The following is a 24,520-nucleotide window of genomic DNA, read 5'->3' on the forward strand; positions in this document are numbered from 1 at the left end:
TTATTTTGGCTTATGGATCTGGGAGTTGAGGGTCTGGATCCCATGATGATCTTCTTGCTGGCAGGGCCCTGAGGAGGTACAGGGACCACACAAAAACAAAGGGAGAACATGCATGACTCCTCCATCTCCCTCCCTCCACCCCTCTCTCTTCTTTCCTTTTCCCCTCTCTCTCTTTCCTCTCCCCCCTCTCTCACCTGATCAGTCTATCAGAAGGCAACCATAGTGGCTTCATCCTGATGACTTTATCCAACTGTAGTCTAATCCTAAAGGCCTCAACTCTAAACACCATAGTTACTAAGAGTCGACAGTCTTGGGCTAGGGAGATGGCTTAGTTGGGAAAGTCCTCACTTCTTAAGTGTGAAGTCCTGAGTTCAGATCCCCAGGACTCATGTCATAGAGCCAGGTGTGGCTGTGAACAGTTGCAATCCCACCACTGAGGAGACAGGAGGATTCCATGGTGCAGACAGTGAGCCCACTTGTCAGACTGGTGAGCCCTAGGTTCAGTGAGAGACCCTGTCTAAAAAAGAAAATTAAACAAGGCAGTGCCACCCACCCGCATATAGCCAACACTACCTGCACTTCGTGGGCTATTGTGAAGTTGGCAAGAGTGTGATTGGAGGATCTGGGAGGAGCTAGGACTAAAGAGGGTAGATACCATATTTCATTGTGTGAGCATGTGAAATTCTCAAAGAAAATGTTTTAAAAGATAAAGTAGAGGCTGTCATGATGGCTCAGTGGGAAAGAGCATTTGCCACCAAGCCTAGTGACCTGAGTTCAATCCCTGAATCTCACATGGAGGAAAGAAGAAAGAACTGACTCTTGTTGGTTAAAAGTAGTCCTCTGTTTTGACGCAACATGTTCATGTATTCGTGAGTTCATGTGTGTACACACACACACAATCAATAAGGTGGAGAGTTATAGAGGCTATCAGACATCAGCCTGTGGCCTCTAGACTTGCATGTACACAGTTTTTACACTCTTACTACCTCACAATGGGGGTTACATTTTAGCACACGATCCCTTGGAAGAACATACTCCAGCCATACTGAAACCACAGCAAAGCCATTAGAGTCCGTTCCAGCCAATTCCTCCTGTTTAACAGACTGACTTGACTAAGGCCCAGAGATGGGCACACACAAACCATCCTCACCACTGTTCCTAGTAGCTGTGGTGTGAATTTTGGACATCGAATTCCCAGCCCAAGGACCTTTTACATTTCACTCACTAGATTTTGGTGTGATCAAAATGGAGGCCACTTTTGAGTCACTACCTCCCCAGAGGGGTCACAATGCAACAAGAATGCTTAGATTCTCAGAAGATCTGAAATCCATAGCCCAGGACCAGAGAGAGCGCCTGGCTCCTCGGTGCACCACACACACACTAATGTCTCTCTCTTTCATGCTTTCTAGTGTCCGGCAGGACTTTGATGTCCCCACCAGCCATCTCATTGGAGCTCATGGATACTGCACACAGGTCAGGAGACAGTGGGAAGCTGGGTAGCCTTCCCCATCCCGAGTGCCTTTCTTCATTCTTCATCTCAAACACCCTCTGGGCAGCTTTTGTGAGCCTGCCTCTGGGCTTCACTGTCATGGAGACCTGGGAAGAAAGCTCAATTTGCTTTCCACATTTAGCACGCTTCCTGCTGACTGGTATTCTTAGAGCCACGGGGATGCAGAAGAGGTAGAACATAAGTTCCACTTTGTGCTGAACTGCACAGAGCCCAGGCTGTTGAAACATGCCCCAGCATGGCTGGTAATCCTGGGTAGCAGCATGCATTGATTACACATGCAGAGGTCATTGCCTTCGCAACAGCCCTTCCCTCTGCATCTTTACAAAAAAAGCCCTGTTGGGGACCAGCGAGACCCTGACCTCACTTGTCATTCATACTCCCTGTCAGGTAATGCCACTAAAGAGCATCACGAGCATCTCTAGTCTGCATGAAGACAGCCTCCTTTCCCAAGGCCTCTAAGAATGGCCGTGTGGATCATATTAACATGCTGTCTCTGGCTATGCAGGAGCCAGAACTCACAGTCTTCTGTCCCAGCTGGGAAACCAGTTGTTCTGGGATTTTGACTCACTTGTGCCTAACCCTGGAAACCTACCTTGGTCCCATGCAAGCACAGGTTTGAGGTCTATGATATAACAGACACCCACACAGGGGTGAGGGGTTGGCTTCTGCCCCTCCCTGGAAGAAAGCTGTGGAGAATGTCTGCTCTTCTGGCTTGCCTAGTGGCCTTGCTCTCCTTCTAGGTCCCTTTTTTCCCCCCAAGGGAGCTTACTCTTGTTGAGGGGGTAGAGAATGGAGCTGCCTAGAGGAGGGGGACAGAGGAGGCTAGACCAGCATCATCAAGGCCTGGGTTCAAGCCTGCTCTCGCTACACTTACAGGAGGAGGTGCGGTGTCTTCCTCCTTTCCTGAGCTTGACTTTCCTTCCTGTGGGAGAGGCATCTGGCCCAGTCCACGGCTGCGGAGCTTTGGTTTGCACACCAGTCCCTGTGGGTCATGTTGAAAAGCAGGCTCTGACTCAGACCTGGGTCTAGGGAAGGGAATTTCTTCTTTATTTTTTGTTCTTTTGAGACTGTGTCTTGCTACACAACCCAGGCTGGCCTTGCATTCCAGACCCTCTAGTCTCAGCCTCCTTATGTGCTAGGATTACAGCCATGCACCACCTTACCCCAGCCCCATGGAGACCGAATTTCTAAAAGTCCCCCTGGGCAGAAACAATCCAGAGCATACACTCTGAGTAGCAATGGACTGGATGGTGGCTAAGCTTTGCTATTGCAAGGTCCTCTCACCTAAGTGCTGCAGGAGGTACGTGCTTCTCCTAGCTCAAGAAGACTTCCTGCTGGGAGGGATGTTTTGAACACCTCCCAGATGGAAGAACAGGGACCTTTCTTCTCATTGAAAACCAGATGGAAAAATTTTCCCCAAAAAAAAAAAAACCAAACAAACAAACAAACCAAAGCTACACACACACACACACACACACAGAACCAAGACAACTACACACACACACACACACACACACACACACACACAGAACCAAGACAACTACACACACACACACACACACACACACACACACACACACACACACACACACAGAACCAAGACAGTACCTTTCTTAGTGGCCTCTGACCTGAGGTACAGTATCTCAGAATAGTTATTTCCTTTGAATTACTTTGTCATTTCCCCTTCAAGGACACAATGAGGCCCTTTACTGTCTCCTTCTAATGAAGGCCCCTTGGCGACCATCATTGGAGGCCTAACTGTCACTGGGGCAGGGGTGTTTGTGTCTTTTACCCGGAACATCAGTTTCACAGTTCAAGAGAAAACACTTCTCTGAACTCTGCCCTGCAGAGCATAGGTTGGTTAGAGCTGGCCACGCCATTCCTGCGGCCTAGGAGACAGCTGTGTGCTTGCTTGCCTCCCCGGCCACGCTAGCCTTGCTAGGGGAAGATAACACAGCTCTGAATGCTAGGGGTGGATTAATCAGAATCCATCCCCAGAGAGTCCTCAGAAGCTGCCACCTTTCAGCTGGAGTGTTTGTCTCGGCAGGATTGCCACCAGGGTAGCAAGGGTGACATGGGTGCCGCACTCAGCAGATGTCAGGGAAGATTCAGCCCAGTCACTTTCAGGCTACATGGCCAAGACAAGTTCTTTCTCATCCATCAGGCTGTTTGTTTATTCCTAACCATTGATGGGACGTAGGGGTGTCCAGCCTCAGTGCTCCACTGCAGTACAACTTCTGGAGATGGATACTCCTGGAGATGCCATTCAGCCATTGACACCAAGTCCAGGTCTGAGGTTGCACATTTGATGCTTGGTTAGGTGTGAGGCATGAGCCACAGTCCATTGGATACTATCCAAGGACGGCTCAACACCACCTTCTCACTGCCCTCTCTGCCTCTGCTCTTGTCCCACCCTGCTTTCCTTAGCATCCCTGTGAGTCCCTAGTAAGACCAGGGTACCTCCTTGGTACTACAGTGTGCAGGGTTGGCTGGCTCCCTGGCTAGGAGATGTGCAGGTTCTCTGAGATGTTATCGTTGAGGGAAGCTGGGTGAAGGGTACACAGGAACTCTTTGGACTATTTTTGCAACTTCCATTGATGTCTAATGTCATTTCAAACATTAAAATGCTTATTTTTTAAAAACACAATTTTTCAAGACCCTCCCAGAGGTCACTCTCGAACAAAGCTGCTTGGTTGTGTGACTGTGTGTCTGTGTGGGGCAGGGAACACTGCACACATTTTTATAGCCCTACTCATATCCTACATTAGGTTTCTACCTCACAGATACATCCTTGATCTCCCTCGCTGGCCCGGAGCATGGAGCTGTGTTGTAGCATCTCTAAGGTCCCCACCCCCCACCCCCCCCCAGTTCTGACTGATGACAGGCTCCTGTGTACAGTTTTTGTTTAAGGAATGCTTGCAGCTAGCTTGCTGAGTCCCTCAAAATGCTTTGACAGAAGCAGTTGGTAGATTTCTCCCAACAGAGCCTGTGGAAGAAGCAAGCCTCTGCCGTCCCAGCTCTGCCCTCTGGTCCTCGCCTTCCTTGGGTTCTTTCCTCCTCCACCCTTTCTCCCTTGTTCTCAGCCTCCTAACCGCCCGCCCTCCCAAGGCTGATTTCAGAGATCTGACGCAGCTTCCCCTTCTCTCATCAACAGGAACTTGTCAATCTTCTCCTGACTGGGAGAGCCGTGTCTAATGTTTTCAATGATGTAGTGGAGCTGGACTCAGGTGATGGGAACATCACGCTCCTCCGAGGCATCGAGGCACGCAGTGACATCGGCTTCTTATCTCTCTTTGAACACTACAATGTGTGCCAGGTACCCAAAGGCACTCCAGAACCCCAGCGACCTTATTCTCTGGACCCATGAGATGGGACCCACGACATGGAGGAAAGGAAGCTAGGCTCTGTTCCCATAGTTGGCTGGAGTTCAGGTCCAATCTGAATACCGGGCAGCCGAGGAGAAATATGACTTTGCTGCCTATGCCACAGACACTTCAGATTCAAAGAGCAGATGCTGGGTTCCAGGAAGGAAAGCTGAAAAGAACTTGTAAGGGTTCATAACATGGCTGTGCATCAGAGTGGCTGCCTCTGGTGTGTGTGTGTTCATGCATGTGTACATCTCATATTCATTGAGGGAGCAAAGAGCTTGATGTCTTAGGCTTTGCATGACTTTCTTAGGGCTGTCACAACAAGAGAGGTCCTTTTGTTCATAGTCCTAGACCCCAGTGCTCCCAGACCAAGGTGTGCTCCCTCTGAAGGCCACAGGGAGAACCTGTTCATGTCTCCCTTGACTTGTGGTGCTCCCTGGCTTAAAGATGCAGCATCTGGGGACCTGCCTCTGTTGTCACTTGGCTGCTTGCTCCCTACGTCTTTGTTTCTGAGGACCTCAGTTGGATGAAGAGCACACTGCTCGAGTATGACCTCATCTTAATCAGTGCCATGTACAGCAACCCCAGTTCCAGATAAGATCCTAGTCAGAGACACTTAGGGCTTACTTGTCCTTTGAGGGGACACAGCTTAGCCCAATAGCTTCATTTGGCCTGTTTGCTGGGTGTGGTCCCTCTGCCTCCTGTCTTGCTGGGAAAGAACACTTGCAAAGGCCCAGGCTTTAAATGAATATGGTGAGGCATTGCAACTGTGCCTTGGCTGGCCACTGGTGCTCTCAATCAGACCTGCCACCTCAACTGCATTCAGTCCTTCTTAGAACTCACTCTTAGTGGTTCCATAGAATCCACTGTTCTCTGACTGGGGGTGTGAGGAACACTGCCCTGAGGTTAACAGGAGACTGATGACACCACTCAGACACCAAGAGGGCATAGATGAGGTTACAACATTGCTACACACTGGAAGAAGAGTCTCACTGTATGGGCCCCTAGAGTGTTAGGTAAATGACTTTGCACGGTAGGAGGGGGCCGGGAGTTTTGTCCCACTCTTCCTGTGTGACCAGTTACTTAGGTATGTTGTCCCTTGTTCATGGATCATGTGATTTGCTTCTTCTTGACCCCCTATCTTAATGATACCCAAGTGGTCAGATTGTGGATTCTAATTGCCTGGAGAGGAAAGTTCCCTTCTGGTTGTGTTGCTGTCAGGAGTAAGGCAGCAGTTTGACCATGTGGCCAAGGAGAAGCTCCGAGAGCCTGGTGGGCTCTAATACTCTCCAGCCTGACAATCCATAGGTTGAGCAGAATTAGCTTGTCCAGTTTCATAGACTCCAGGGTAAGCATGAGCCCTGATATCTTCCTATGGTCCAGGCTGCCTGAGAAAATAATAACCTGTTTGATCAGTAGGGAGCAAGTGGTGAGAAAAACGGTCAAGATCATTCTACCTTCAGAATGAAGGGACTGTTGGAGAAACATGGGCCCAGTGGGTGTTTTCTTGTAGATTCCTTGAACCCACACAGGCCCATCTGCTGATCAAGCTTGGGAGTATTGTCCCGTGTGAGGAATAGATACTTTCCTCTGCTGCGCCATGGCAAGACCACTAAAGAAGGAATTCTAGATGCGCTCACTCTTTCTCTCAAGAAGTCAAGGCTGGATCTTGGCCTTTCCTACTCATAAAGACCCAGGCAGGGCCTGGCAGCCTTCACCTACTTACCACTACCTCTCCTCCCCATGGCACTAATCCTTCTATCAGTCATGCTCAAAGAAGCTGAACGCTCAGGGTCTGGACTGAGACAAATACTTGGCCTAGCTGGCCCCATTTACTGGATAGCAATACCATAGCCAGGAGGAAGACCCAGGATTTGAATATCATTGATCCTGACACCCCCATTTCCCATCCTGCCCCTTCACTAAGGCAGTATAATCTTTAAAAACATAGATGCAATCACACCATCCTATGTTCAAAAGTAAGGGCTATTCACTTTGCCAGACTATCATAAGCTACGATGTGTCTGCTAAAATTCACATGTGAAGTCTTGAGCCCCAGGACCTCTGAGCGGGACTGTATTTGGTGATGATATTTAAGAAGGTGATTAAGTTAGAATGAGGTCACCAGGATGGCCCTAATCCACACAACAGCGTCATCATAAGAAGAGATTAGTGCGTAGACACAGACAGACCTTGTGAGAGACAGAATGGCAGTCAACCAGAAGCCAGAGAGAGCCATCCCTGGCAAACAGTCCAGATGATACCTTGATTTCAGAATGCTCCAGAATTTTGAGACAGTAAGATTATGTTGTTCAAGCCAGGCATTGTGTGGTCTTTGCTATTGTGGTCTGAGTACAAATAACTAATGCAGAGATTAAAATTCTGAGCTTGCCTTGACTTATGGCCCTCCCTCTACATTTGACTCCAGATGTTGGACCTTTAGCTACATCTGCCTTTTTGGGTTCATTCCTTCCTCTGGGCCTCTACATATGCTCTCCCCTCCACGTGCTCTGCCTAACTCCACTCTTCAAGCTTTGCCTTAATGTTTCTTTCTGAAAGGGAAGTCTTAGTCACCTCTGTCATCCCTCTGAGTTGAGTTCTCTCACCTTGTCACCTTCCCTCCAAGCACCTGATTCCTTCGTAGGCCTTTCCTTGATCTAAGCATCATATTTTATTGCCTCTAGGATAGGCATTTTCTCACATTTCATTCCTTCTGAAATGATGGCATACTGTTCTAGTTAGTGGTGTGTCCACACGCGGTCAGCAGCTGCATCTGTTGGGTACAGGAGACATGGTGGTGACTGACAGGGTGAGGTGCTGCACATCTGTATTCATTTGAGTGATTTCTCTCTGCTGTCTTCATTGATCTCATTTTCTCTAGCACTGTGTCCCCATAGTCTTTTGTGTTGCCGAGGATAAAGTGTTAACAGCATCAAATGACTGCTACCATCATAGACAGGAAGGCAACTCTGCTTGTGGTCAAGTGCTGATCCTTGAGAACAAGTGCTCGAATGCTGCAGTCTGTACCGACTAGAGCCATTCACCACTTCTGTGAGCGATTAAGATCCAGATTTAAAGAACACCACTGAGAGCGAGCAAGATGGCTAGGCAGGTAGAGCATGCGCCACCACATCTCCTGACCTGAGCTCAAGACCCAGAACCCACGTGATAGAAGGAAGGTACTAAGGCCCTAGTTGTTCTCTGATCTTCACATATATATGCACCCACACCCATATACAAAATAGCTAAATGTTTAAGAAAAATTAAAACTACCCCTAAAAATTCATATGTGGATGCAGTGACCTATTCAGAAGTAAATATAAGCCAACTGAAAACAACTATAGTCATCCTCTGAAAGCTTAGAAAGGTGATTGGGTATCTCTCTCTCTCTCTCTCTCTCTCTCTCTCACACACACACACACACACACACACACACACACACACAAAACATCCTTGATAAAGACAATGCAAACCCAAAGAGCTACTTTTCAAAATGAAAAATTAAAAAAAAACATGAAAATACCAAGGACTAAACATAACCAAGGTTATTCAAGATCTCTAGATAATTTCCTGAAATACAAAAAAGATCAGAGTAACATACGAAGTCTGAGTAGTGAGATCCTGTGTGATAAAGATATACTGTCCCAAAACTGAAAATTAAAAGTCCCCAACAGGACTCAGACATTACTCAGTGTAGAGCACTAGCCTATCACACTCAAGATACTAGATTAAGACCCCAGCACATTAACAGAAGAATATCCCAAAGGCTTTGCAGAGTAGTTTATCTAAGAAAGAACAAGTGCCCAGGAAGAGCCAGGTAGTTGGAAGTACATGGTGGAGTTTGCAACAACCAGCACAGTGAAGACCACAGTAATCAAAACAAAGGCCTAAGACTAGACAAATGGATCCATGAAAACACACACAAACACACACATACACACCCACAATGGCTAGACTGCAAATTAATGGGGAAAGGGTAATTCACTTAATATAAAATATTACAGGAGACCTAGGCATGTGATATTTGCTTGTTATCCTAGCACTCAGGAATCTAGAATTTTAAGACCAGCCTAGGCTACATGTGGAGTTCCTGTCTCCATTCAACAACATAGAAACAATTACCCCCCATAAAACAAAGACTAAAAATAAACCCAAACAACAAAACCCAAGAGAATTCGATGGCAGTGCATGATAAAAATCTAGAAGTCTACCAGTCATTTGGCACATTCTCACATGAAAAATGTTCCCAGCACATCAGCCTGACAATCGAGATTAAATCAGCTCCACAGTTTCAATAAGAGCGACAAGAATGAGATGAAAAAGGCACAAAAGCTTGTGAGGCTGTGAAGGGAGCTGGCCTTTCTGGCCATAGCTGGTGGAGGGAGACTTTGACACGCTACAGCACATTGAAAGGTAGGATTCTTGACCTCCAAACGTGGAATCTGAAGCGATCCTGAGAAACAGTGCACCCTAAAGCACACCTGTGGCTCAAAAGCTGCCCATTTGCATGTTTAGAATCAGACCACTGTTAAAGCTGATCTTACTAACTTAGATGGTGTTTGTCAAAACTCACAGCATAGCTGTCTCCTTGCTGGTGTGAAAAAATTTGAATGGCATTAAATAAAATCTCAGGAGCTAGGAGTGTGGCTTGGTGGCAGAGCACAGGTTTGCCATAATCTCCTGCAGTTATTCCTCAACAGAAAAAGTAGGTTTAAAAGTTCAGAACAATAAAAGCAAACAAACAAAAACAACCTATTAAAGTGTATCATGGCCCACAGGAGAGAGCCTGGCCCTCACTAAGGAAATGGCACACCCAGCTCCCTAAGACCCCCAAGGAAGTTTCTTTGGAAAATGTCTCCTCGTGGAAAAGGCTTGTGAATGAGCACTCTCATTTATGAGCCCTCTGGGCAGCTGGTTTGCTCTTAATCTTTTGACTGTTGTTTATAAATGGCAAATTGCCCTCTGTCCCTCTTTGGAAAATTCAGGAGCTGATGGCGCTCAGGCCTGCCCATGGCTGGCTGGAGGCACTTTCCCTGCCTGTATTGAGTGAGCACAGAAAAGAAGCTAAGCTTATAGAAGGGTTAGGTGGGGGTCAGGTGTCCCCAAATACCCCATATCTCAGGAGGAGCAAGCTTGTCCTTAGGCAAGGGGACAGAGTGTCGCACACAGCTGAGCGGAGAGGGGCTTTATATTGTACATAAGAAAGCAACTAGTACTTTGTAAATGTAGTTCCTACACTCCACTTAATAGGTAAGTCCTTCATGGAGGACTTGAGCACAGGCCCCCTATCCCAGGCAGCTGTAGCTCAGCATTACCCCTGATGTGGGACCTGACTCGCTACTCTGTGGTAGGTCCTAGAGTAAGTGTACCCTTCTCCGTGATGGGAAAATAGCTTAATTCTTTCCTTAATCCACAACGGAGACTGTAAACACCTGAGCAGCAGATAGCTCATCTCCCGGGAGAGGCTGTGGATTAGACAGGACCAGCTCGATGTTGCTGAATAACCGAAAGCTGCACCTAGACAGGTGCTGTCTAGGGCACTCACAGAAGTGTATTATCGAGGGCTGCCTGCCCAAGGGCTCAGAAAGTAGTTTTCTCTTTGCAGGAAGCATCATGCCTTTGTTCTGGGTGGGGGAGGGCACGTGAGTGTTAGCATTCTGTCTAAGCTCTGCCCCACAACCACAGCCAGGTAGGCCTGACCATACTATAAAAGGGGCTGCTTGTCCCCTCTTGGCTCTCTTGCTCTTCCCTTCTTTCTCTCACTCTGTCCCCTGTCCCCTCACCTCTTCCCCCTCCCTTTTCCCTTCCTCTTCTCTCTCCACATGTTCATGGCTGACCTCTTCCTCTACTTCACTTCCTTCTCTCTCTCTCTCTCTCTCTCTCTCTCTCTGTGCCTCTACTTCCCTCTTAACTCCCCTCCCCATGCCCTGAGGCACCAGCAGGCCCATGCCAAGACATCCTTCCCCCTGAGGGACCAGCCACACTATGAAGGTATAGTATAGAATAGAGCTTATCCAGGGCACATGGGGCGGGGGATGGAGAGAGTGGGGAAGAAATGAGGGGACAGAGAGGAGCAAGAAGGGAAGAGCAAGAGAGTGAGGAGGGGCAAGCAGCCCCTTTTATAGTGGGTCAGGCCTACCTGGCTGGTGCTAACAGAATGCTAACAGGTGGGGTCTGTTTTGTTCCCATACACCCTTGGCCAGCCCTGGGAGTCCCTGGCTAGCAATCGCCAGAGACTTTTTTATTATGTTCTGGTGCTGCCCCAGCCTCATGCTACAGGTTCCCTTTACCAAGTAGCCTGCTATACCCTGAACTTGTCAGCCATTCATCCATAGACTGCTCGCTCAACCCCTCCCCTCCTGTCTCCCCAGGGCCCTCAGTTCTACCTGTCTTGAAAGCGCAGTTCTAGTTGAAGTCCAGTATTTATTCCTGAGGACCTCCAGTTTTCAACCATTTGTTGGCACATTGGGCGGTCTCATGGTAGCAGTGCACGTGTTGAGCGGTGTCACAAGGCAAATGATGCACTATGGTGCTAAGGTTGAGGGGGGCAGTTGCTCAGTGACATGACCCTAGAAACTGGAAGGAGCCAACGATAACCTGCTCTCTGACTGAGCAGTTGAGGTGATAAAGCTCTCAGAAGGGAGGACAAAGAATGGGAAAGCTCAGGGACTCGTGAGCCGAGTGACTGAGGAGCTCAGCAAATAGCAGGAGGCCATGGCTGAGACACACACAAGTGAGGTGTGTGAGAGACTGAAGGAGAAGAGAGAGTTAATTGACTAGGTTGTGACGTGGACCAATGGGTGTGTTTGTGTGTGTGTGTGTGTGTAGGGGATTGTGTGTGAGTTCGCTGTGATCCTTGATGTGGGGTAGTCAGCTCTAGAAGGTAGGCCTGTGGTTTGGGCAGCAGGCAGGGTTCCTAACATCACAGCAAGGATCTCTGGGAAGCAAGCCTCCCCTCAGCTGGTCAGCATGTTACCTCAGGTCTTTCTGTCCTTCAGGTTGGCTGCTTCCTAAAGACGCCAAGGTTCCCCATCTGGGTGGTCTGCAGTGAGAGCCACTTCAGCATCCTCTTCAGCCTACAGCCAGAGCTCTTGTGCGACTGGAGGTCTGAGCGGCTTTTTGACCTGTATTACTATGACGGCTTGGCCAACCAGCAGGAGGAGATACGTCTGACTGTTGGTGAGACACCCAAATGCATCTCTTCAGGGAGCCTCCAGGCTGCTCCAGAACCAGCCTTAACATACCTTCTTGGGATCATCATGGGTGGCCGGAGAGTGATGCTAGCCTGGCCATCCTGTAAGAGAGGGCTGTGGGCCTTGAGCACTCCATGGCACTAAGAATGGAAGATGAAGTTAAGGCCACATGCAAGTGCCCTGTAAGCTATGCTGACATGTTTGGATTTGCATTTCAGGCAATAGGGTGTTGTCTTAGTCAGGGTTTCTATTCCTGCACAAACATCATGACCAAGAAGCAAGTTGGGGAGGAAAGGGTTTATTCGGCTTACACTTCCATACTGCTGTTCATTACCAAGGAAGTCAGGACTGGAACTCAAGCAGGTCAGGAAGCAGGAGCTGATGCAGAGGCCATGGAGGGATGTTCTTTACTGGCTTGCCTCACCTGGCTTGCTCAGCCTGCTTTCTTATAGAACCAAGACTACCAGCCCAGAGATGGTCCCACCCACAAGGGGCCTTTTCCCCTTGATCACTAATTGAGAAAATGCCTTACAGTTGGATCTCATGGAGGCATTTCCTCAACCGAAGCTCCTTTCTCTGTGATAACTCCAGCTGTGTCAAGTTGACACAAAACTAGCCAGTACAGGTGTCATAGGAGGTTTTAGGGTAGAGGAATAAAGAGACCACAATTGCTTTTAGAAAAAATATTTTGATAACTAAAGAAAGGTGTGGGTTTGGTGAAGGCTGGAGGTAAGAAGCCAGTGCACTGTCTTGGTAAGAATTAATGACCAAGAAGGGGGGAGGATCCAGTCAAGATGAAGATGGGTCCATCATACCCAAGGGTTGGGGTAGGCCTCCGGAGTTGCCCAAACTGGCCGCAATGGCAGTGCCTATCCCTGAGATGACATAGTGCTTTTCCCCCTTCCTTCCTAGATACCACCAAGACCGCCCCAGCGGACAGCTGCAGTGACCTTGTCCCTCCTCTTGAGCTCTGTATCAGAACCAAGTGAGTGGGGCTGCCTCTAACCTCATAAAACTCACCCTAGAGGCCAGGATGTGCATTGGTTGGGGATATTAAGCCTGTGGACAGAAAGACAAACAGCTTCCGGGGTGGCCTGATTTAGAAGGCTGTGGTCAGGTAATACCATGCAGCTGATAGACACTGGCCTGGGGGCTTACACTGAAGCCGATGTCTCCACTGGGCTGACAATTTGCTGACTTTTCAGGAGCTAAAGGACTGAATAGAATTGGGAGAGGGGATGGGGTGGTCAGGGCATGCTGGGTTGTGGGTGACCACAACAGCAGTACCTCTCTACCTTGTGTGGTATAGCCACTCACTCAGAACACTGAGCAGGGAGGCTCCTGTTTCTGAGGCACTCGGTGGGTCCTTGACACCTCATCCTGACTCTGCATTTAGGGGAGGCTGCAGCCCAGGCTAGAGTTGAGGGAAGCCCATTCCTTTCTTCTAGGCTTTGTTGTGCACCAGGCTGGGGCTGTGCTCTTTAGGGCCCGTGGGCCATCGAGAATAGAAGCCTCTGGCTCGTTTGCGCAGCTCTTCTCAAAGTCTGCAGTAAGAGACTAGGAGATCTCGGTGTGCAGTAGTGAATCAGGGAGGAGCGTCTCAGGAGGGAGACAGGGTTCTGGTTGCTTTTCCAGGGACGTAGTGCATGTTGTGTGGTTCTGAGAATGAGTTCTGGAGCCAGCCTGCAGGCTGACTGTGAGACACTAGACCTCACCTATCTGGCTTACTTGGTCATCTGTAAAGTGGGGACGACGACAGCTTGGAGCCCATGTGGCTATTCCTAAGTGCTTTCTAGCATTAGCTCTCACTGTCATTGTCCTTGGCACTTGTAACTTGTGTTATGTCAAGAGGAATATGTTTCCTAGCTAGGGCCAGAGTCACAGCCCGGCCCTGAGATCCTGAGCACCTGAGATACATGTGGCAGGCCTGGAGTTCAGGCCTGTGGCCCTCTGTAGACAAACAAGCCTTTGAGTGGGACTGGGGAACAGAGCAAGGACTGCCTTGGCACTGTGGAAGCATCAGGAAGGGGAAGTGGGAGGGCTGCAGGCACATCCCCATTGTGCCAGTTCCCTGCCCTCCCCCACAGGGAGACAGCATTCCTGCAGGGTCATAGGCTGGCTGCTTTCATCAGAGGATTAGGGGCATGTGCGGGTCCCTGTCCTTTCAAGTACAAAGGGCCACTCATTCAAGGTGATGAGTGAAGGCTTTGAAGGGGAAAGAAGGTGATCCTAGCCTTGGCACCTATGCAGGCTAGCAGAGGAGGCCACAGGGTGACCTTTCTGAAGGAGAAGGGCCCCAACTGGCCCCTAGGCACAGCTTCTATCCCTTTTGGACTGGGATGCTTCTTGAGACTCTTTTTGACTTTATCTTTGTACCCCTCTCACCAGTAGTACCCCTTAGTCCTTCACTGCTCTCCTTTGACATTAGATGGCTCCCGATTGGCCAAGCAGACACACACGCCGCCCCCCCCCCCCCCCCCCCGCCAGCCCAGCCTTGACTGGCTTTCTGAGCTCAGTCTGATGGGCAGTTGTTTGAGAATGGCTCAGAGTTTTGGCCTACCTTGAGGGTAACTTCTTGCCTGAGATGGCTGGCACGGAGCACAATTCATGATCATCATCATGGAGGGTGGGCTTGGACCTGTTCTATTGGTGCTTTTGTCTCTTGGGAGGATCCCAAACCCATTCCCCACCCCCAGTGATGCCTGATGAGTGCTGGAGAGCAGCTTGCCCTGGGGAGTGGGGCCTGGCTTTCCCTGCTCTCACTTCTGCTCCCTGTCTGGGGCTCGGATGAGGCAGAGCGATGGCATCTTCAGAAGTGCTTCTCAGTGTTGGTCACAGAGAGAAAGAGGACTGTTTGTGTAGCATACAAATAGTCAGGGTTCCGAACATCAGGCTTAGGGGCTCTTAGGGGTCCCAGGCACCATCCATCCCCGGGATGGGATGGCTAGGGGAAACCTATGTGAGTTCTAGGTTACTCACTGGGGAGTCTTGCCCCAGAACGTAGGTTCTAGGCTTGTAGACTTTGGCTTCCTTTGAGGAATATGTTAGAACTGGAACGTCCAGGTCAACCAGGGCCTTTGTAGGAGGCCTGAGGATGTGAATTCCTATGTAGTTACTGGTTGCTGCTGCTGCCACAGCCCTAGGATCACTTAAAAAAACATTCATTGATTCGTGTTTACAATGTATGTGTGTGGCGCATGTGTGTGCATACCTATTCATACTATGGAAGCCAGAAGAAGGCAGCAGGTATCCTCTATACCCACCCACCTGGCACCCAGTATCTTTGAGATGGAGTCTCTTGATGAACTTGGGGTTTATGTTTTCTTGGATAGTCTAGGCCAGCAAGCCCCAGCAATACATATGTGAAACACTTGGCTTATTCCCTGGGTGCTGAGATTTGAACTCTGGTCCTCAGTATTTCCAGCAATCACTCTTAACTGTGGAAGCATCTCTCTAGGCCCTGCTTTTGAGAAGTGCTGTTCTAATGATGGATAAGGGTCTCCCTGGCTCTATCCACGTCCGTCTGCCTTATGAGCCTGCTTTTGCATGTCAGTTACCAAGGGAGGTACCAAGCCTGTCTGTATGACTGCCAGAGGCCAGGGAACTTTCTTCCTAACACCAGGTCTTTGCCTGTTGTATGTTCTCAGTGCATTCGCCATGGTGAGTCTACCTGGCCAGTTACCATGGGAGTACTTTCCCAGAGTTTTCCCCGGAATTATTCCCGGAAGGCTGAAGGGGTGGATGAAGAGTGGAATGGCTGGGTCCCTGTCCTCTTGATTCATCAGATAGCAAGCCACTGTAATGGGAAACAGCAGGCCAGGAATCCTAGTCCAAGGGGTCGAATTACAAAGGCTTTGCGTTTTGTTTTTGCTACAGATTTTCAAACAGCTCAAAGGAACTTGGGAAAGTAGCCTCTGAGGTCACTGTGGGGACCTGCTGGCAGGGTCTTGGCTATGGGGGTGAGGTTATGGGGCAAACCCTGCTGCTTGCAGGGCACACATGGTGCCATAGTCCATACTTAGGTCACTGCCAAACTCAGAGTCAGATTTCACATACCTGGTAAGATGCAGCTGAACTGTAAGCCTCCTGTCCGTGTACGAGGAGAGTGGCTAGCTGGAGACCTGGTGAGTGGAGTTTCCTTCTCAACGTGCCAAGGCTCATGGAAGTTCTGTCTTGATTCTTTAGAAGAAACAGCTGGATGGGAATTCGTTCTCACTCTCAGAGAGTTCAACCAAATGGAAATCAACTTCAGAATCAGCCATGATCCATCCAGGGGAAGATGACCTCTTATCCTTAAGCCGAGCCTTCCTGCTCTGCAGGAATCATGACCCACCCTATAGGATGTGCCAACTCTATACCTGGCCATCTGGCAATATGCTTAGTCCATAGAGGCGTGCCCAGCACCCCATCCCCCAATCTAACCTTTCTTTCATAGATGGGGAGGTGAAGGTTTTGTGCATAGCAGTCTGCCAAGTCATTTTGGATCACCAGCAGCTTGAACCCTCACTGTCCCAGCCGGGTGGTAGGTCACTGAGCGGACAGTGTGACTTCCTGCCACCTGGCTCTGTTGTCACGGAGGTGTTGCACAGGCCCAGACTCTGGGTTTTGCTTTCAGAGAACATCATCCTGATTAGAACCATCGCTAGGTCCTTTCGCTGTCCCTGTCCTTTAGTATGATGCACATCTCAGCCCCACAGAGGCTCATTACCTTTGCTGTGTCAGGAATGTGGGCTCCATCTATTGCCCCTCCCCGTTGTTCTGAAACGACATCAGCAGAACCAGACTCTTTGAGGGTCACTTCCAACAGCACGCGCTGACCTCTCCCAGGCTTCCATCCTCACTGGAGTGAGAGAAAAATGAAACACTTGTCAGCAGGCCAGAGAGCAGAGGAAAGAGCCCATAACCGGGCCTGGGGCTAGGGTGCAGATGTTTCTGTTTGGAGACTCAGACAAGAAATGCAAAGTAGTTCCAGACTGGGTCAGTGTCTCTGAGGCCTGGAGTGTTCACCCCCACAGGGATGCTCTACCCATCCAAGTACCCCCTTCCCTGCTGATGCCCTGGCCTGGAATCCCACTGTTTATGTCGGGCACACCCTTCTGATGTGCTGCGGTCCACATATCCCACTTTGCCCCGGCTTGTCTCATCGTATGGGTTGTCCTCCTGAACTCACTTCTGCCCAGCTGTCAGCCAACACAGAAGAACACAGAAGCACAGGTGTACTCCTGACCTTTACCATGGGCTCTGAACATGCAGGGGAAGGTGGGCAGGAGAAGGAGCCAATGAGCAAGGTGGGGGGGGGGCTGGAGGTGAGTACTGGACAGTGTGTTGAGTTGTGTAAAGAGTGCATATTCAAAGACCCAGATTTCCCTGCTGAAGATTGGGAGGGGAGTGGGCTTCAGAGCAGGCCTATGAGGGGAGAGCTGGGGTGAACGAGTGTCCCCAAACCTTAGAACTCTGGGCAACAGGTACTATCAGCCTTCCTGAGTCTACCATAAGTGCTGAGAGCCACCTCCAAACCAGATCTCTTCTGTAAGCAGCCTGAATCTGAGCCTAGAGAAGGTTGGGTGGGCCAGGAGGAGGACTGGTCAAGGGCACAGGTGGCAGGCAGCATGCTGGGCTAGCTCTAGAGCCACCTCTGATTTGAAATGGCCCCAGTGCAGAGACAGAAACTTGCATACAAGCTGTTTGTCTGGAAAATCAAGATTAGCAAATGGATCCCTGGGTGTGTCTGAAGCAGTTTGGAGCGTTATAACAGGCCTGCCTTCTTTTTCTGCTGTCATTGGCCCCATGTGGTATTCTCTCCTTTATGAAGTACATCAGGTCTAGCAGTGGTCTGATAAGTTCAGGCTGGAGCTGACTGTGCTATAGTTATTGACCCGAGGCTGGGGGAATGGGTATCTTCATGCCGTGGCCTTCTCGGTGATATTGCTATTGACTTTTGAGCTCAAAGCTCAACTATTAAGTTGGCGGTCCTTGGTGAAGTGATTTTACACCTTTGGGATTATTTGGTAGTCTTGAAATACTTTCAGCAATTATAGTCAGGGAGAGGGCGCAAAATGTCCTAGAGTGAACAGAACACCTCACTCCAGAATTATCCAGTGGCAAGGTAGTTTGAAGTGTACCATGGGTCTGCCTCCTGAGTTACTGCAGATGCCAGCATGGACTGCTGACTCCTGCTGTATATTCAAGCACCTGTCCATCTCACCCGCTCACTCCCCAATTCTCCATCTCACCCGTTCGTTCACTCCCCTGCAGTCCCTCATTGCTGCTGCAGTACTGTAAAAGCTCTTCTTACTTTAGACCATTCAGATCAACTGTCATGCTCACCCTTCCAGCATTTCACATGGCCCTGATTTCCCATTCCATAGCAAAGCGCTTCTCTCCACTGCCTTTGCACCTGTGGGCCAGGATGCGGGGGCTAGATGCCTTGTGAATGGCTTCAAAACCAAACACAGACCTAGCAGCCTGCCAGTGAGGCTCCGTGACTGTCGGGATACAGATGTTGTTTAGTGGTGTGTGAATATGACTCACCCTGTACTGAAGCCAAACCCCAGTTTGTGTGCCGGGAGCCTCTGGAAGAGCCTAAGCTTGCCTGCAAGCGGGGACGGTGGAGTCCAAGGGTTGAGAGGCTACGAAGAGGGTGCTTGTGTAGTCCCTGGGGACCAGGCTGAGGGTGGATCTGTTTCTCTCCTTTGTGCCCCCTTTCATCACCATTTGGGGATCTCAAACACTGAGCCATCTAAGATGTGTTCTCGTTAACCAAGACATTGATGCTTATATATAAATCTTACCAGAATAAAAAAGGGTTATTTAATGGTGCACCTCAAAACAGCAAAGATGAATAGGAAAAGATAATTACAAATTTCAAAAAAATTACATTATTACAGATACTGAATCACGACTAACTCAGTAGCTGCAATAGGTCAGCCCTACCTTTCAGAACCTGGGCTCAGCACCTCTCCACCTATAGCTGTTCAGGGTACCAGTCAGAGCAGGGTCTGTTTCCCCTGCTGAGACCTATGCTGTCTCCCCTGGAACTTCATGAGATTCCCCCCAAATCTTACCAACAGAAGACTCCTCACATAATAATTAACTTCTCAAGTTACGTCAAGTTACCTAGCCATATGGTGACCATGTCTACCATTCAGTGAAGGCAAATGCAATGGCTGTGCTGTGTTCCATCAAAGTGGATGCCTTCTATCTATGTGACCATACCTGATAGAGTCCCCTGGATCTACCTGATGAGCTAGAAGCTGGGGAAGGGGTCTCGGGCAACAGAGATCACTGAATCTAGTAGATCAAGATTAACCCTTGGGATTCCACACTAACGATCAGGAAGGAGCTTGGGCAGTGATGATTGCATTGGTGTTCAAGTCCCAGCACGGGCTAGGCTGGAAAATGGATTTTACGAAGGTGATTCTTTCAGCATTGGCTTTCAAAAGGTCTCCTTTTGAATTGTTTCTGAGTACTGTGACCAAAATATAACCAAATGCCTCTCCTGCAGGAAGCCAAGGGTTGACTGCCAAAAAGCTGCATGTCCCTATAGGGGTGAGATCTTTCAACATTGCTGGGTAGCATTGCTGGGTGCCATCAAATGACACCAAAGAGAACACAGAATTTTGGGAACATTTCCTCAAATTAACATTTATGCCTATGCTGGCTTTCCCCATATGCCTAGTCTTTTACGCAGATTAGTTTTTACAAAAATTTCAGAAACCCAGCTTTCCTGGAACACTGACTAGGGTATACATTAGGGCAACGTTCTGTCTTGCATATTCGCACACCTTCAGAGGTTTGGGAAGTATATCTTGTCCCTGTTGTACCCTGGTGGGGCTAGAACGTGATGCAAATTGTTCCTTTGTGGCTGTGTGCAGCTACTATCTTCCATACCGAAGCATTCCATGGGAGAAAGAGAGTTTCCAGCTAAGATGTGTTGTCATTTTTTTTTTTCAAATGACAATCTGCTTGTTTCTTTGATGAGAAATGTGATGGTATAAAACATAGAAAATATGAAACAGGGGAAATATAATTCATAAATCTGCCCAAAAGCTGCTTATAACCTACAGGAAAGTGAATTAGAAGACAGGGGGAGTACGAATTCTGCTACCTCTGGAAAAAGTGTAATTTTCAGCCTAAAAACTAGAGATACCGAGGCAGCAGTGCAGAGAGCTGAAGAAGACAGAAAAGCTCTGAGGTAGAAGATGGGGGCTGAGTTGGAAGATGGGCTAAGGGTGAGGACCACTGGGTCCAAGATGAACCATTCAGTTGTTGCTCTGCATTGATGGGGAGGATTCAGGACTGAGAATTATAAAGATTGGAGGCTGCTTAAATCCCTTCTTTAAAATACCATATACTGTTCACATGTGGCTACACATCTTCTGTATGGTTTAGTCTCTGGGTACTTATAATATCTAATATGCAAGTACTTGTTATACTGATTTGTGTATAGAATAATGACAGGAAAAGTCAGGTTTATATGCTCCATATAGGTTTCTTCTTGGCTTGGGGAATGGGGAGGCTTGTAGCTATTGTTCCTCGATCTCTGCAGATGGTTGAACAGTGGATGGGAAGCCAGAGTGCTTTAGATGCGCTCTTGGTGCTGGGACCACAGTACCTAACAAACAACTTAAAGGAGAGAGATTTCACTTGGTTCATGGTTTCTGGGTATTCAGTCTGTCCTGGTAGGGGGGCCTGTGTGGAGAAGAAGCTTGGTTTTAGTGGCAGGAACATGTGTCAGAGGATGCTCACAGCATGGCAGACTAGAAAACTGAGTCTGAGGGAAGCCAGGGGTTGGGTATCATCACCAGAGACCTTCTTCTAGTGATCTCACTTCCTAAAGGTTCCCCAACTGTCACCACCAGGCAGGAAACAAGAATTCAAACCATGAACCTGTCAGGGACCTTTCAAATTCTAGCCATATCTCTATAAATAAGGCCTCCTGCTTCTGGTCATTCTGATGGGAAATACTGCACTGTTAGCCCTGAGTGGGTCTGTTTTCTCTCTTGCTGAAGTTCCAGTCTTGGGATTTTGGACTTTCCCAGAGAGTTGCTAAATTAAAACAAGAACATCTTCTCTTTTCCCCTTGACTGTGGCAGTTAGGGTTTTTAACTCAACATCTGGTTTTGAAACCATAATGCAGGTTCCCTCTCCAAACTTTATACACTGTGAAATACTGCTGAGCCCCAGTCTGGGGCTCTGACTATAGTGCTACCTCGCCACATTCTAACTCAGGTTGTTTTAGAATCCATATGCAGGCAGGCTACCTGAAGCGGTAGATTTGCTTAATTCTCGATATGCAATAAATATGATTCCCCACGGTTGTTTAGAAAATCAGCTCTACTGATGTTTGAAAAACCCCGGCCCCACCTACAGTAACTGTTCCATTGGATCTGAGATACCAGCACTTGATCTAATTAGTTCCTCTTAAGGCTTTATAAATTAGTTTTCAAAACCTGTTTGTTCCTGTGGTACTCATGCGCTCCCAAGCTTCCTGTGTCCCATAGAGCAATGCCCTGGTCTGCTGTCCGCTGTCCAGTCTCCTCTGCATCTTTCTTCTCACCTTTCTTGCTGCTCTCCTGCACCATGAACATCCCAGACTATCTGTTCCCCTGGTCCTACCCAGATGCCCCTGAAGGGCCACTGCTGGACAAGAGCTGGGTCTGGATGTACATGGATGAGTTTAAATCATTAGAAAGCTATAGCAACATATCAAGGTACCGTCAGCTATGCCACAAAAGGACAAGTTTCCTGTGTCTTACCTGTTGTTACCAGGGTCCTTGGAGTCTTTTATGTATGCCATTTAGGTATTTAGGTTGGATGAGAGTATAGGAGAGCGAGTGGGCAGGGTGGGGTCCTCAAAGTCTACTTCCTGGGTCCCTGCAGCTCTCACACTCTCCTTTCACTGTCTTCATAGGTGGAAGGGGGCATCTGTAAACTGGAACGGCTCAGACCCCATCCTGTGACCCTTGGATACATGGAGTTCTATGGCTTCAGCACTCATCACTGGGATGACCCCGGGACCCCAGGTCTTAGGGTCAAGTCTCTTAGAGGAGTCACCCTGCCTGAGTTTGCATGTCCACAGAGGCATGCTCAGTCTTCCAGTTCCTTCCATGAAGGGCCATGGCAGGGTCCTGTTGAGATTCCCTCCTGGCCTAGATGTGCCTGCCAAAGACAGGAAGGAGGGAGGCCACCAGAGACTCTACTGCCTTTCGTTTGCATCCTTCCTGAATAACCCTCTCTCCAAGGCCTCTGGTGTCACTGGCTTTGGGGACCCTGGAGTCTTGTTACTGCAGCTTCCATAAAGCAAAAGTCAAGCCTATGACCAGGGCAAATTTGGACTGTGGTTGGTTCATTGGTGTGAGTGGAACCCGGGTCTGCTATCATCATGGCTAAGATGGGACAGGGAGGTGGAGGTCCAGGATTCCGGTGTGCTGAGTATCTCCTAGCCAAGAGGTGAGGCCAAGCCCAGCCCTTTGTCCCAGAGATGCCCTTGTCTGGGTGGAGCAGCGTGGTCTAAGATACAAGCTACCAAGAGCAGCCAAAGGTCTGGAGAGCCCACTTCAGGGAAGACCTGGTTTTCTTGTGAGGCCATATGAGGCTGGGGTGGGCCTAGAAGGAGGCTGGGATGGGCAGGGCTAGAAAGGTACCCAGGAAATGACTTCTTGCCCAGGTGAGCAAAAAAGATGGGGACAAGCAGAGGGATCCAGTGTCAACTTCCCTGTGGCTGTGGGGAGAACTGACTGCCATCATGGGTGGGCAGGACTTTGGAAGTGCTCACATTGCAGAATAAGGAGAGATTAGAGGGGGATGGTATGCTCTGAGTTTCACTTACCACATGGCGTATATCCACTGGCTTTCGTCATGGAAAGTGATAAAGCAGGAGTGGGTCACTAGGGAAGAACTCCTGGAGGTACTGGATGGTTCAGAGCCAGAGTCTAGGGCTGCTTGTAGCAGTTCACACCAGGAACCTCAGACTGAAGCTCCAGACCTCAGAGTCCCTGTCATATGGCTGTCCAGGAAGAAATGAGGACCCAAATAACGGTAAAGCTTTCAGGTGCCTCCACCCTAGCCCGGCAGCCCATCTTTGGCCTCCATGTGTCCCCATAGGGTTTAGGAGCATAGCTGCTCTAGACTGTGTCCCCTGTAATTAGAAGTCCCCTTGCTGTAAGGAGAAACCCCTCCGTTAAGGAGTTAGGCGTTTGGTGGGGACAACTACGGAGCTTGTCTTATGTTCCCGTGGGTAGGGCACACACTGTGTCCCAACTGCAGACCTTCGGAGAGGCAGGGAGGAGTCAATTATGCCATAGAAGCAGAGGGCGGGAAGGGCTGTGTCCTGCACTAGGCTCCCACGGGGCTTGCTGTGTAAACTTTAGTGGCCATTCACAGCAGGTTCCCAGTAGAAATGCTTCCTATATCTCCTTGAAATGTTTATGCATTTGTTTTCCTTGGCCGCAGATGGGCAGCTGCAGAGTGCCTGGCTGAGGAAGCTGGTTTCCCTGCAATGGCCTTGTTTATCGGGCCTGGGGAGGAAAAGTATCTCTTCAATGAAACCCACTTAGTCTCCTTGCCAGGGGCTCTTTGGCAGGGCTAGAGGAAAACAAACAATTCCCAGCATTACTGCAGAAGGTTGACCCAACAAAGCACAGAGCTTGCTCTTCTAAGAGGCCAGATTGCAGACACACAAGCACTATGCCTCGGAGTGGAAGGTGGGCAGAGCTGGGTACAACCACTCCCAGGCTTGAAGCCTTAGCATTCTCAGTAACACTCCCAGGACCAAAACACCTCATCACAAGTGTCATTGTTCTCTAGGGTGCCGAGGTAGAGGACTGCCTCACAGCCCTCTCCCGGACTGTATTAAAACCATTCGTGCTCACATACATGTGTGCTAAGGGTCTGCCTCTGTTGCTCTGTGTGGATGGAGACAAGTTCCTGGACAAGCCGGCTAGTCTTTTCCTATTGACTTTGCTCTCTTCAGCGCTTGCTCCTCGATCTAGAGAGGGACAAACAGGCCATGACTGTTGACTTCAGACATTGAAAAGTGTGTGGAACCAGTGTAATGGCCACTTAACTCCAAACTCCCCAGAGGAAACACCTCCCTCCCCTGGGGATGCTCGTTTGAACAGGTTACAGTGGCAGCGTGTTTTCACTTCCCAGCCTTGCTCCAGGAACCCTCCAGACCCTGCATTGCCCCTGGCTCTGACCTACAGAAGAGGGTCAGCCACAGTTGGTTGTTTGGTTGTTACCTTTTTATTGATTCTTTGTGAATTTCCCATCATGCACCTCAGTCCTGCTCATCTCATATCCATCCTTTTGCCCTTGCAACCTCCCTGGCAAAATAAAAAAACCCACAAAAAAAACAAAACAAAACAAAAAACAAAACAAAAAATAACTCCCCCATCAAAACAAAGCAGGGAAAACATCTCACTGTGTGATGCAGTATGTCACAGTGT

The 24,520-nt window shown here is 49.0% G+C and overlaps 1 protein-coding gene across 5 annotated transcripts in view; it reads left to right on the forward strand.

Moving 5' to 3' along the window:
• The window catches only part of Mindy4 (MINDY lysine 48 deubiquitinase 4), a 116,874-nt gene extending 92,929 nt beyond the window's left edge, over nt 1-23,945 (forward strand). For 2 of the 5 annotated variants that reach the window (XR_003956212.1, XR_003956211.1), the window contains one exon: nt 1,410-1,473. Coding sequence is in view for 2 of the 5 variants with exons in the window: in NM_001142781.1 (NP_001136253.1) it covers nt 1,410-1,473; nt 4,665-4,826; nt 11,877-12,057; nt 12,984-13,056; nt 21,985-22,033 (529 nt within the window). In the remaining 3 variants the exon portion in view is untranslated. Of the gene's footprint in view, nt 1-1,409; nt 1,474-4,664; nt 4,827-11,876; nt 12,058-12,983; nt 13,057-21,984 lie in introns of those variants that run through there. The other 3 variants (XR_003956214.1, NM_001142781.1, XM_006506296.4) reach the window with 3 other exon arrangements.
• Nucleotides 23,946-24,520: the final 575 nt, after the last annotated feature.

The sequence above is a fragment of the Mus musculus genome, chromosome 6 (assembly GCF_000001635.26).
Source record: "Mus musculus strain C57BL/6J chromosome 6, GRCm38.p6 C57BL/6J".
Taxonomy (NCBI): Eukaryota; Metazoa; Chordata; class Mammalia; order Rodentia; family Muridae; genus Mus; species Mus musculus.